Raw genomic sequence first — 14,499 nt, 5'->3', positions numbered from 1 at the left:
ACATTTCATCATCAGCTGCATATGAGCAGCTTTGAGTTATACATCATAAATCCTGGCTTTGGTATATATGGTGGTGGGCCATGAGAAGTCCACAACCAAACATACCACAATGAGATCACACAACAGTCAGATGTGAACAAGAAAATGTTGTGAACTCCGTATTATTGGTACTTTATTGCAAGGTGCAGGGCTGGCTCTAGGCACCAGCAAACCAAGCACGTGCTTGGGGCAGCATAATTGTAAGGGCGGCATTCCAGGGGAGGCAGTTGCGCTCTCAGAGGTTTTTTTTGTTGCTTGGGGTGGCAAAAAACCCTAGAGCCGGCCCTGGCAAGGTGCCAAGCCTTCACAAGCAAATACACATCAGAAATATTCATAGAGATAGTATACTTACATGCTCTCATTAGGAGAAATACTGTCATTTAGGTAAGATCCATTGCTGTTCTCCATTTCTGCTAGCCTGTGGAAAAATTGAAAGATTCAATAAAACCCATAAGTCTCATTGCAGATTTTTCTGGCTCTAACTTTCCTGAAAACTGTAAAATATATAACATTTTGGTGACACAGTAGTCAACATATTAGAGACCCTAAATTTGGAAATATGGACAACTTTTCACTTGCTGCTAGTTAACAAATGTGATTGCAAGCACCTGTCACAAGTAACTCCTTATTCATTATCAATGATCTATCTAAATTAATCTCTAAGTTACGTACAAATCCTCCTGGTTAAGCAGATTCTACTATGAAAAAAAGGCCTTAAGATGCCACAGGCTTCCACAAATTGTTCCATACCTGACAATGTCATCACCAGAGCTGAAGTGACCTGTATGTTTCTAGTTTGAATGCAACATATAATTTAGAAAACATCTAGCTTGATCTGATTTTTTTTTTCATTTGAGTATGTATTTTACACAGTATCTACCCCTGAAAATTCCCCTGCTGGGGGGGGAGTGGGAGAGGGGGAATCACTTTGCGTTGCAGATCTGAGCATTTACCCAAATGTTTGGTTCTTAAGATAAGAGTACTATGAAAAGTCCTCTTAAAACTTGGTAAGTGAACTACAGCAGTGGTATATTATCATCCCCCTCCAAAACAAAGAAAGATACCTTTCCAAGTATTTCATAAGCTCAATTCTTTAGTTTTACAATGTTGGCTAAATGTATCATTTGAGACTCATGTATTGGTAGTTAGAAATTTTGGAAGGCTCTGCATTATACAGTAATACCAAGAATTCTAATTAAAATAAAACCCTATGTAAGCAGAACGCATAACTTAATAAAGACCCACACAGAACTTAAAGGCCAGTTTTAACCAAGCACATGCTTTGGGTTTACCTATGTTAAGTGGCTCTTATTTACTCGCCAATCATTGCATAGTAATCTGGCATGCAAGTTAATTGGTAGGTGGTTAGCAGTAGTTAGAAGGTGATGTATACTATCCACTCTAGTTACGTTCAATTATTAAAAACCCTTATAATGATGGCTTCTCTTTTGTAGTGTATTTTTTTTAATGGTTGTTTCAAGAAAGATTTGCCTAGTGTCCAGCTGGTCTCATACCTGCTAGCATAATGCTCAATGCGTGAATGAGTATCATCATGTGAAAGCTGAGGGGACGAGGCAGGCCTATAAGGCAGAAAACACTGATTAATCACAAATACCCCTTAAAAAGATAAAAATACACTTTGGTATGTCTATGCCCTTATGTTGCCACAGCTCATGGCTTCCATGGTTTATACAGTGTTTAATAAACAGCAAGCTATACTTGTAACCCATGATTTGTGTGCTTCCTTGATCCATCAGAACAGAAGGTTTTGTGGCAACATACAAAAGGGACTCAGTTCATTCAGGAGTTTTTCTGTGAACTTGATTTTTTATGATACATAAGCAAGAAGACGAAGCTGTTCCATGAGAGGTTTCTTTCAAAAGGATGTATAGATGAACTTTCTTCCCAATTTGCCAACCTCCTTCATTCACCACACTATTTCTCCTACTCTCCAGACCCACTGTCCAAACCTTGTGGAAAGTGTTTTATTTCTCTCCCTTCCTGTTCTGAGATGTGTTTCTAGTCCAATAGTAGCAAGTCTCATTAAAAAAAAGAAAGAAAGAAAAAAAGAGCTTCAAACACCTGCATCCATGCCCAATCAGGAAGTTACCTCATGAGATATACAATGTTAAGTGTTGAGCCTAGTCAATATACTTGAATAGGAGACTGCAAGAATTAGGGCCAGTGTTTTGGTGATGGTCCTCTTCCCACAGTTTCACTACAACCACAGTGTGGTATTAGGGGAACTGGAATGTTGGACCTCCCCAACTTTTGATCGTTACAAAATGAACTCCTGTCCACATTTGTGAACTGAAGATCCATGTGACTTTTCAAAAGAATAAGTTTGGTGTAGCCTTAGGGCTGCTCTACAATTGAAAGTTGTGCCTGTAGTCCCATGTCAATTACAGATGCAATGTTTTAGTGATAGGGTAATATCGGTATAAAGGTGCCTTATACCGGCATAACTTATTCTCCTTCCCAAATGGAAATAACTATTCTAAGGCTAGGTCTACACTACAGCGGGGGTCCGACCTAAGATACGCAACTTCAGCTACGTGAATACCGTAGCTGAAGTTGCGTATTTTAGGTCGGCTTACCTAGCGGTGAGGACGCGGGAAAGTCGACCGCTGCCGCGCTGCCGCCGACTCCGCTGCCGCCTCCTGCCGAGGTGGATTTCCGGAGTCGACGGCAGAGCGATCAGGGATCGATTTTACCGCGTCTTCACTAGACGCGGTAAGTCGATCCCCGAAAAACCGATTGCTACCCGCCGGATCGGCGGGTAGTGAAGACAAAGCCTCATATAAAGCATCTTTACACTGGTATAACAGCATCTACACTAGGGGGTTGTACCAGTAATTATACTGTTACAGGTAAAGTGTAACTTTCTAGTCTAAACAAGGCCTTAGAATCTTAGAAAAAATAGCCAAATTCCAACTTGTGTATCTAAATTCCTCTTTTTTTAAAAATAGTTTTGGTAGATAAAATGCTTTCACTTATTAGTTTCAAACTGTTATGCAGTGTTACTGGTACTGTCCAAGAGAGACAGTGTTCAACTCCAGAATAGTTGCATTTCAGTGGCAGATGAAACAATTCTTATATTACAGGTTATAATGGTACGTAATGCTATTGTATTAGGGGCGTGATGATCCTACAAAGCATTTACTATAGGATAATTATACATTTCTGGTCATCTTCCAGTTTTTAAAGCTTCTTCTGAATTCACAGAGCTATATACTGCATACACCTCTACCGCGATATAATGCTTCCTCGGGAGCCAAAAAATCTTACCGCGTTATAGTTGAAACCGCGTTATATCGAACTTGCTTTGATCCACAGCCCCGCCCCCCCGGAGCACTGCTTTACCGTGTTATATCCGAATTTGTGTTATATCGGGTCGCGTTATAGCGGGGTAGAGGTGTATTTAGAAGTCATTGTTAATGCTTTTTCTCACAGACTGGTAAAGCTTTTTCTATGAGATACTATAGGTCAATGATCATGAATCACATTTTTCTGAGACAAAGTTTGGCATTGCCAAGCCCACATTTATGCACCATGCTTTTAGACATCACCATACGCAAATCAGTGGATAAATATTCAATGTACTACATTGAAGTATTCAATACTAACCCCCTAAGATATTCATGGAAGATATCCTGATTTGCATGGAACTACTTTAAAACTGGAGGTAACTCAGAAGAGAGTAGATCAGGGCACTTTCAAAATCTGTGCTAGTAGGAATTTATTATTAATAATAACTAAGATTTTGCTATTTAGCCGATATCTCCCAATTTCTATATTCTTGACATTCAGAGCCTGACTGCATCTTCTGATGCCCCATCATCAGAAATTAAATCGCATCTTTAAAGGAGAGCAGGGAGTGCTTCCTGTGCACCTTGAACTAACATACATTGGGATAATGACATTGAAACTTGAGCATAAATCTGAAATATATATTTTACTATTACAAGAGGGGGAAATAGAATGTCAAAATAATTTCGCAAAATAAATAAAAAATAACTGGCATAGTCCAAAATACTATTATTTCTCATTTTAAGCAACCTCCCCCCTCAAAAAGATTTAATGCATCACAAAGCCACTGTTTCTGACCATTTTTTCCTTCATAAACTAGGTTCTGCTACCAGCTCCATTCCACTCCCCAAAATGTTTTAAAGATTTCTCTGGAAACTCCTGAAATAGGGCTTTGTTTTTTGTGTGCAGTATCACCAAAACAACCCAACCCAGCCTCAGTTCCTTCCTTCCTATTATTATTATTTTAAGAGAACATTGCAATTTTGTTTAAAGGCAACACAGTATTGGACAACTTGTTAAAACTGGCTATGTGGGCTATGTGGACTATGCCAACTACAGGCAGAAGACACCTGAATGAGTCCATGAGTAAGTTAAACTTCTATGCAGCTGCTAAATCTATCATCTTTGGTTCATTAGCAGAAGTAATCAAGACATACATAGTCAGTTTGAATAGCAAATGAATGAACTGGTAGTAAGGCTAAGGGACATGGCAAATATTTAACAGAGGAAAACATTTTTTTAATAAAACATCATTGACAAATTTTTCAGAGTTGTGTCTGCAGTAATAACCCTGAGTCTTATACTAAAGCCAAGTAAGAGTTGAGTAGCTAAGACATCATGTTATAATGCCTGTACCCTCTTGGGTAACGATACACAGCAATGTGTTTTGAAATTAACTATTCAGCTCCTCAGGTCAAGGGTTCTTGACAGTAAGGAATCATGAAAGTGTTTTAGTGACAGATTCCCAGTTCAGTACTACCAAGTGTTGACAACAGAAATCAGAATTCCATTATAGAATGTATGAGTTGCCTCTGTAATGCTTGGTAACTAGAGATTATCTGCAAAATATCCACCCCACTCATAAGCAGTCTGAACCAGTGCTAAGAAGCACCACACTTTATCATATTTTTATAAACAATGCCAGCCCCAAATATCACAGTGTCCACCTAATCAGCATATTCTCAGTGCTGTAATGGTATTCCTAGATGATTCACTTTTAGGCCAGAGTACTTTGGAGACCGATAGAAAACTGGTACTGAAGACCCAGAACCAGGGCTCTAGGCCTAGGAGAAAGTTGTCCGATAATCAGAATGTGGTCAGATAGTTAGATGCTTTCAGAGTTATGATCTGTATTATTGTGATGAAGGATTCCATTGCTAAAATGGGTGAAATATGGAAATTTGGAAGAATTTAACTCCTTAAACCTATTTAGCCATCTCTATAGTGGTTTCTGATGTATCACGTGTAAGTTAAACTCTTTGATCCAATAACCAAATTTCCTACCCTTGGTATAAAGCTCTTAGTGTAGCATGTTACAAAGTTATTAGTATAAGTGATCTGTGGGCACCATGCCTTAAAAACAAATGTTATACAAACTTATTTGTGATATTATGTTAGACACAGCAACAACATTCTGTATCACCCAAGCTTTTATTTTATGATTTTTTTATTTTTAAACTTTTTCTTTTAAGAGATCTAATTGTGTTTTAAAGAGTCAGTAATCTGGATCCATATATTTCGATAGACAGTGTGCTTAAATTACCAATGAGTGCATTTATAGGAGAAACCATTTTACAAACACAATGCACCGTAACTCCAAAGCCCTCTACTACACTTTAGTTCCAAGCTTTGTTGATATTCTTACTAAGTGGAATGTTAACCACATGCAATTTGCAATAGCATGCAAATTTCTTGGCATCTTAAAAATAAGCCTTCTAGAGAAAGAGTGCTCCATCTGTCTTCACAACAATCTATGCTGTGTGTGAAAATTATAAATCAATATTCCAATGTATATATTTTGGTGTTGCTTATTCTAACAATAGTTCATTGTAAGTGAAATGTAGGTCACACATTTCAAAACATATATGCTAACAATAGTAAAAAAGTTTTCTTCCCTACTATTTTATGGTTCTCTCTTCACTAATATTCACCTGTGAGTGAATTAAGAATTAAAAGTAATCTTAATTTACCTAGTCTAAAATTAGCACTATAACGTGGTAGCAAATGCCACAGAGATCATTATAAATCTCTAGTTTATGTTGATGCTGCTACTACTACAATAAGACAAAGCATGTTCAGAGATGGTGCATGTATGAAAATCCAATTTACAGTTGAGAAATCTTATTGGTTTTGTTTCTGAAAAGTATAAAAAACTTTCCACAGTATTTTTAGAACTCCAAGACCCAATGCCCTATCTCAATGTCTCCTCAGAATACCTTCTAAAACAAAAAAGACTGTAATAAAATATCCAATGAATTGTTGATTTTCATGGGGGTGGGGTGGGGAGGGGTTGTGTATGTGTGCATGAGAGTAAGTAAAACTTTAAATTATGGCCTTAACTGTAAGACCACTGTCATCTCTGAAATTTTTGAAAAAACAAAGTTCAGTGTATATAATCTGAAATACATTTAGTTTACAATCAGGGAGTCTGCTCTTATTCAGAAATAACACACTCTCATAAGCATTGGTAGGACTGTGCGCCAAAATCCCTAATAATCAGATGAGAATACACCCTCCAGAGAGAGTATACATTTCACGATGCCTGGGAAACCCTGGTGTTATCCCATTCTACTGATCTGGAATAAAAATTATTCTTTCAGAAATGCTATCAAGAAAAAAAATAAACAAAGAAGGAAATGAACATATGTAAAAACTAAATAAAAACAAAACAAAAAAGTGAGGGAACGCAGCTGCAGCAGCACACTTCAGCAAAAGTACTCACGCAGAATCTACTGGCCAGAAGTTGATCAGAGTAACAGGACTGCAAGACAAAAAATGAGGAGGTGAAGAGAGAGAGGCAGAAAAACTCAGCAGCAAAATAATTACAGAAAGATTAAAAAAACCACAACAACTGAAAAACAGAAAATCCAACAGACCAACGTGAATGACCATGAAAAGCATCTAACCAAAAGGTGGGAAATAAAATCAAAATATTAATTAAAAGAAAAAGAGAGATAACAAGCTGTTGTGCAACTGCCATTAAACAACTAATTATTATAAACTTGTTGTAAAGTTAAAAGAAGGTAAGGCCAGTCATTGATCAATGAGCATCATCACTGGTTTTGTTTGTTTGTTTGTTTGTTTGTAAATACAATGAGTTCAAGTCATTTTGTGTGACCACAAACACGGGTAGAGAAAAGAGTAAGCTAGGCTGTGGCAATCAAATTAAAAACAAAAACAAAAAAACCCTCACTAAAGAGATACCGCCTTTTGGAAGAAAGTCAAAATGTAATGCTAAGATCGCTAGTTTCCAAATTACCTTATCCATTTTAAGGCCTTTCAAGAAAATCAATGCAGTAGGAGGTATTTTTCTTTTGCTAATTGAAGTTTAAATTATTGTAAAGATAGGTGAAAAAAGATGAAGGAAATGGCAATTGAAATGTCAGCTTGTGTTTTCCTTTCAGCCATAGTAAACAAAAATGAAAAAAATAAAAAGAGGCTTTACGCATTAAGGAAGTGAAGGGAGTTGGTGCCAGCTGGGGAGCTCGAGGAGCATATCAAATGATATACTACTTATTTGCTTTAGAGCTAACTACTCACGTTTCCATGTTGTCTCCCTCCAAGACAGTTTGCACAGGCAGATAGCCCATTCTTGGGTGCTTTGCAAAATACCGTTTTGTTCGGAATTTGTTTTTCAGTACCTTGGCAAAGTCGCGGACATCTTCTCCTGAAGTTGTCTGAAAGCAACACCACAATGAAATCACCCTCTAATTATTATTGTCCTTGATCATCTTTTCTTCTGCTAGATCAGGGGTCGGCAACCTCTGGCATGCGGCTCGCCAGGGTAAGCACCCTGGCGGGCTGGGCCAGTTTGTTTACCTGCCGCGTCGGCAAGTTCGGCCGATTGCGGCTCCCACTGGCCGCGGTTCGCCGTCCCAGGCCAATGGGGGCTGTGGGAAGCGGCTCGGGCGAGGGATATGCTGGCCGCGACTTCCCGAAATTGCCTTGCCTTTATTCTGACTCAACCCTCTTCAGGTAAGGAGAAGCTGTTGTGTTCTTTGGATCTGGTACGAGTTCTCAAGTTCTTCTTGAACAGGACTAAAAATCACAGATCCTCAAGTTTCTTGTTTGATATGTGGAAAATCCACCACACACTCCACTGTTAATTGGACACATTCAGGTATTTTGGAAGCTTACATCAAAGAAGGCATTCTTGGCCGACTGACAGTTAAATTGTCTATAAGGTTGATGGCTTTGTCTTGGGCTGAGACAGCAAACACTTTGGTGTTTAAAATCTTTCAGAGGGGGCCACTGTAATTCTTTTTGTTCATTTTCAAATCATTACATTCTGGACACTGAGGACTCAGTGGATGTTTTGTTCAGTCATACAGTACTTAGGGTTATTTTTCAGTTAAAAAAATAGCTCAGAGACTTTTGGCACTACATGCTCAAATTTTTTCCAGTTTAATCCTCTCCTAATTCAGCTATGCACAACTAATTAGTATGGATTGCTGCAGCTCAGAACTAAAGAAGATTTTTACCATCTGTGAAATGGGTTCTTAAGACTGAGCTCAGCAATCTGCATGCACTCTCAGTTTTCTGTTTTTCATTATTTTGCCTGTTACTAATTTGAATTTCTTATATCTCTATGGAAAAGTGCACTGGGTCCTATAATAGACTCAAAGGAGTGAACATTGTGAATGGGAAATTCTCATTCTTATTGTTTCATTTACCTCCAATCATTTGAGGGACAGAAATTCCCATTAGTTAGAGCTCTGTTGTCAAAACCCATCATTCAGGTAAAAATGGTGGTAGCAGAGGTGTTATTCTGTGTACTGTATACATTTTTTCATGAAGTCTTTGCTTCATTTGCTAGGAGAATAAAGGTGGCAAGAAGAAACAATAACCAACTCAGTGAGATTCCTGACCCCAACTACAGTTGTGAGGAATGAACAAACGTGCTCTAATGATCTGAAGATTAGTGTGCTCTAGCAATGCTTACAGTAGAATAATCAGTTCAGATTTGTGCTGTTCTAGACTTTCCCTCTGAAATGAGCAACAGTACAACACATCATCATTTCCAGTAATGTCAGTCAATGAAGAAAGGGCAGGAAAGGATAAAGCGTATGGAGAGTTTTGGTGAAAAGCTGGCAGAAGCAAATGTATTGTACACTTGCAGAGATTCACACCAGGCAGTGCCATACCCTCCAATACACAGTGAACTGCATGTTTTAGAAAGTAGTATGCATGTCATAAAGAAAATAATGGTTGAAGTCAAAAACAAATAATGCTGTAATGAAAATAGATCATAAAAATGGACAGAAACTTTATTCTTGCCTCATTATAACATCTTAGGGGTATATATTTTCCTCTCTGCTTTTTTAACTCCCCATTCACTGAGACAAGCTTACAACCCTTATTCTACCTTGCACGTGTCCCTTAGTCTGCATACAAATTAGATACAAACATTTTTAGTTTCCCAGTGGGTATGTATTACTTTGATGGTTTTATTTTAAACATTTACATTTGACCAGCAGACAAAAATATAGGATCTTGTGATCACTAAACCACATTATGAACTGGAAGCCAGACTGTGGAGTGCATCAAAACTGCACAAAATGCAGGTTGCTGGGTCTGCAAAAGTGGCTTAAAGCTCAGTACAGGGGCAGTCCTTCTGCACCACATAAGAGCGCTCTGATTTACACACAGCTACAATGGACACATGGAGCCAAAAATACACTTGAGAAGTGGTGTGGTACATGATGATCTTACCTCTTCCACATTTTCCTCTTACAGGGGAAGGTAAAGAGCTGCCTTGTCTGCTCTATGCCATGGGAGAATCATCCTTACATGAATAACCCTCCCTGGACCAGTTAAACAGGGTTTAGGGCCAGATAACACGAGTGGTGAAGCACAAAGCAGAGGCATTTCACTGGAAAATCTGGCTCTTGGTCTCCAGATGTGAAAATCCAGTTCATTATTTTTAAGTACCTCCTAGATCTTTACATATCACTATATCATCTTACAACAAAACACCACCACTAGTATGCTGAGAATAATTTTGCAGCTGAAGAGACAGTCATGACCAAACAAAAATATCCACAATCTGTCAAAACAGCTATCACATTAAACTAATTCTATTAGTGACTGATATTTCAGTACAGAGCTTATTATGCACTTAAAGTACACTGGAAAAAAGAATGGAGGTGCTAACTTGGAAGGGCCCTCATTGATATATTGTGAGTTGATTTTCCCCCCCTACCATAAGATACAAATAGATTTTTCAAGAATCCTAGCCTTACTGTAGAATACATAAAATCCATTATTTAACACTGAGCACAGAACCCATTAGCATATAATGAATGATTTTGATATAGCGTTGTATAAACAATGAAAAGCAGTAAACCTTAACTCCCAGTTACTTCAAACCATTACTGTTATTCCTCACTGTGCATTTCAAAATGCTAGGCTCTAAAGACTGGGGTGTATAAAAGGTGACTTAATTACAGAAAAAAAAAATCCTACACAAATGCTCTGTTAATCTTGCACATAGCAACTGAAGCTTTTTACTTCTACATAATAATCAACATTAAGGGTCACTGAGGCAGATACCTACCGGTGTGCAGTACTCCACCATTGGATAGTGCATTTTATGGCCTTTTGCCACTCGGCCAGAAAAGAAACAGCTTTGGCAGATGTCATAGTTAAAGTGCTTTAAGCTTCTGTACCTGATGGAGGGAGGAAAAAATTGCTGTTAGAACTTCATAGCCTATCATAACTGAATTTTGTTTCAATTTGTAAAGTAGTTTCCTCTGCCAATAGCTCCTTTCCCCCCAAGATTGGCTGTATACAATGCACTGTACAGTAAGCATAATAAGATGTTTGTTTGCCATATAGGGCCAATATAGAGCAATTTGAAGCAAGGTGATTATAAAATTACTTATACATTTGCAAAAAAATAGAATCACAAAAATTATAGTAATTACAGGGCAATACCGGGAAAGCACATATGCCAAAGGAAAACCGAACCAATGTCATTAAAAAAATATACAAAATGTACCCGCACATTTCTGATGAGCTGAAATTAATGTCAGTTATTTTTATCCCTCTTACCCTTCCTGTCATCACACCTCCTAACCAAATAATTTCAACTAAAAATGCCCCTCAAATAACCCCAGGAAACTCTGTTGTGTTCTGCACATTAAATAGCAATATGTTTGAGTTCTGTCTAGTTTCTTTATTATAATAGCTTGCATGTATGAAGAGCCTTCAAATTAAAAGATCTCAATGCACATTTACAAACATCCATTTAGCCTCAGCACTTATTATATCTGTTACATTGCAGTGTGGGAAGGAGCCAGGAACACAGAGTCTGTGTTGTTTTAAGAGGTTCATTAGCAATAATTTCAAGTGAGAGAGTTAACAGCACTGTTTCTAGGTGTAGTCAGTCTCACAGTTATTAACTCTCTAAATGCCTTCCAACACAATGTGTATTTTGAAGATGTGAAAACTGAGGCACACACACTATCTAAGCATAATTTACATACCACAGTAATAGATGCCCTGGAAATACTTAAGAGATATACTAGATAGGTAAAATTAGATTAGATTTTATGCACATATGTAGCCAAGATCTGCTCGCTCCCAGTCCAGTGCCTTAACCAGAAGGCTATCCAGTCCCCTGACAGCCCTGGCTCACAACAATAGCTCCCTTTGACTTTGTTTGAATAATTATGGAGACAAAGTAAGTAAATAGGCATTTTCTTATATTGCATTTGGAAATAGGAAAGTATAGAAAACTTTCTAGATGGAATAACCTACTCGCAATCCCATCGCCTCCTTCAATAATGTTTACCATCCCCAAGTTGAAATATGCACTGGGAGAAAAGGCACAAGGAGATTAATTCAGATAGCAAGGGAACTGATACAATGACCAAAAAACAGGGATTTTTTAATATTTAAAAAAGCACCTCCTCCAGCTATCAGGGGGAAAAGTGAGAAGGAAGCGAGATACTTTCCCACAGCATCTCCACCTAAAGCCATCATTCAAACCCTCAAATGTAGGGCAAAATGATGACATCTTTATATGAATGCTGCCTGCCCTCTGTTGAATATCTGGGCTTTAGAAACATCATTATAAAAAGCTCTTTGTAAACAGCACGATACACAGAAGTATAAATATCAATGGTAAAAAGACCATGATGAATAAAAAGCACACAAACCATACAAAGCAGCTATTAGGAAACAAAGTGATAAAACAAGTCTAAGCATAATTGAAAGTGAGTATTTACTTAGCTGTTAAGTGGATTCTGAACAGGCATACCAATACATAGCCATTTTACAACACAGTGATTTATTCATTGCTATAGTAACCACGGGGTTCATCCAGATATTTAAATCCATCAGCAACATTTCAGAATCAAGAACTTCTGATTATTGTTAAATAAGAGATGTTTACCAGAAGATAGGCCGAGTAGATTCTGTGTAAAGCAATGATCATAATATAACGGTATTTCTAGCACACTAGGTTAAATAGTCCACCAATTAAACTCTCTTTCTCCGAAAAATATATAAATAGCCCTGGATTTTTGTGCTTCTGTGATTTTTTCTGTTCATTTGCATGCTTTTATATCATCATGGAAAGCAATTCATTAGGATCCAATCCAGAAAACATAATCATGTTTACAGAATAGATGGAATATAAAGTAAATTCTATAGTTACTAGGACAATCCACCAATCCTTTGGTAGGGGAGGAGGAGGACTGACAGGAAAAGAAGCATTTGATTTGAATTATTCCCCCCCCACTCAAGACTGTTGTGCTCAATTCATGGATATAGTTCTCCCTGTAGGATAGCAGTACTTGCTTGTTTGTTTATTTTTTATATTTGCTAAATCAAAGGAATAAAAACAGAAACATTCTCTCCTGGGTAAGAGAGAGAGAACTTAGTATGCTAAGCGGCTGAAAGTACTGTAGCAGAAGGTGTATTATTTTGTACCTGAATCCAATAATGGGACACTCCTTACAGATGTTACACTTAGCTTGGTGTTTGGCAGTTTCAGCAGCAGCCACCCTGTGCAACACTGGCAGCCATACCATGGACTGTGGTTCCAGCCTCATCCAATCCAAGAACAGGGCTGCTTCAATTTCTGGCTTGTTATTGGCCTGTGAGAGAGGATGAATAAAGACAAGGACTCAGCAAAGAACAGCATCCCGATGACTGCCTGTCCAACCCACCAGCCTCCTCACCCTTACCTTGTCACTGAGCCTTCAATCCTGGTCAACTCTCCCATGCATCAACCCTAAATGCCACTTCCAGGACCTTCTCCTCAAGAGGCACTGCTCAGTTTCCTGAATAATGCGTTCCCTCATTCTGAACTCCACTTCATTCCCTTTAACATCTCTAACTTTTCTGTGGCACATTTATGAGCTCCAACCCATTGACATCTCTGTGCTCTCATCCTGCTCCTCTCGTCTCCTTTACTGGCTATATAGAGGATTCTCTGAGCTCCACTCATTCTTCCATCTGTTCCTCTTTTGTCCCTTTCTCCCATCACGTCATGCCTCCTAACAACCCCTAGCATTGGCTCACACCCAACATCCTCTTCCTTCATTCCTAGACCTGTGCCACTGAACTCCACTGGAGAAAATCCAAGGACCACACGATCTTCCTCCATTACAGATCTGTCCACTTCTCCTTCAGTACTGCCATCTTCTTTGCTAAACTCTCACTGAGTCCTAGATTAAAAACCCTATAGCGTATTCACTACCTTTCAGTACCTCTCTAAGTCCCTTTTCTCCACCCTGAACACTTTCTTCTCTTCCCAGCATCTGATTTCCTCCAATTCCCCATATTCTCTCTCAACTCCTGGCACTAATTCTGAGATCACTTCTCTATATCCAACACCTCCACCTATTCACTTGACCCCATTGCTAGGCAAATCTTGGGAGTTCATAATCCATCCATATCTTTCTTGACCTCTCTGCCACCTCAGGTCCTGGTTCAGCAAAGCATTAAAATATGTGCTTAATGTTAAGCACAAGTAGTCCCATCAAATCGAGTACTTAAGTAGGTAACTAGATCAGGCACTAGGACAACACAGAATATCTATTTCATGGCACTGTCCTCTCTTGGTTCTTTTCGTATCTATCCAATGTTTCTTCATTTTCTTTTTCCCCATTCCTCTTTTGTAGAAGTCTCACAGGTCCCTTGGATGTCTCTCTTCCTTTTACATCTTATCTGCTTAGATGATTCTAACTACCATCTCTGACAGTGATTACTCATACATCTAATTCTTCACTCTTTCCCCATCTTCCTGCATGGAGACCTGCAATCTAGTTTGTCTTTCTGACATTGCTTGGATGTTTCGCCAACAATTTCAGCTTACCACAGTTAAATCTGAGTTTCTTATTTTTTCACCTTTAGGAATTTATTTTTTAATTTTTTTTTCTCCTTCTCTTGTCTGCTTTCCCCATTCTTAATTGCTACCGA

At 38.4% G+C, this 14,499-nt stretch overlaps 1 protein-coding gene across 5 annotated transcripts in view; it reads right to left on the bottom strand.

The window, feature by feature from the left end:
* The window catches only part of DMD (dystrophin), a 1,466,768-nt gene that overhangs the window by 32,595 nt on the left and 1,419,674 nt on the right, over window positions 1-14,499 (bottom strand). For 2 of the 5 annotated variants that reach the window (XM_065405744.1, XM_065405765.1), the window contains 6 exons: window positions 13,006-13,172; window positions 10,625-10,736; window positions 7,609-7,745; window positions 6,791-6,829; window positions 1,554-1,619; window positions 392-457 (listed from right to left, as the gene is read on the bottom strand). In XM_065405744.1, the coding sequence (XP_065261816.1) occupies window positions 392-457; window positions 1,554-1,619; window positions 6,791-6,829; window positions 7,609-7,745; window positions 10,625-10,736; window positions 13,006-13,172 (587 nt within the window). The remainder of the gene's footprint in view (window positions 1-391; window positions 458-1,553; window positions 1,620-6,790; window positions 6,830-7,608; window positions 7,746-10,624; window positions 10,737-13,005; window positions 13,173-14,499) is intronic. The other 3 variants (XM_065405758.1, XM_065405773.1, XM_065405751.1) reach the window with 2 other exon arrangements.

Source organism: Emys orbicularis, chromosome 1, assembly GCF_028017835.1.
Source record: "Emys orbicularis isolate rEmyOrb1 chromosome 1, rEmyOrb1.hap1, whole genome shotgun sequence".
Taxonomy (NCBI): Eukaryota; Metazoa; Chordata; order Testudines; family Emydidae; genus Emys; species Emys orbicularis.
Note: the sequence above shows the minus strand (reverse complement) of the source record. Positions and strands in the feature narration are given on the sequence as shown.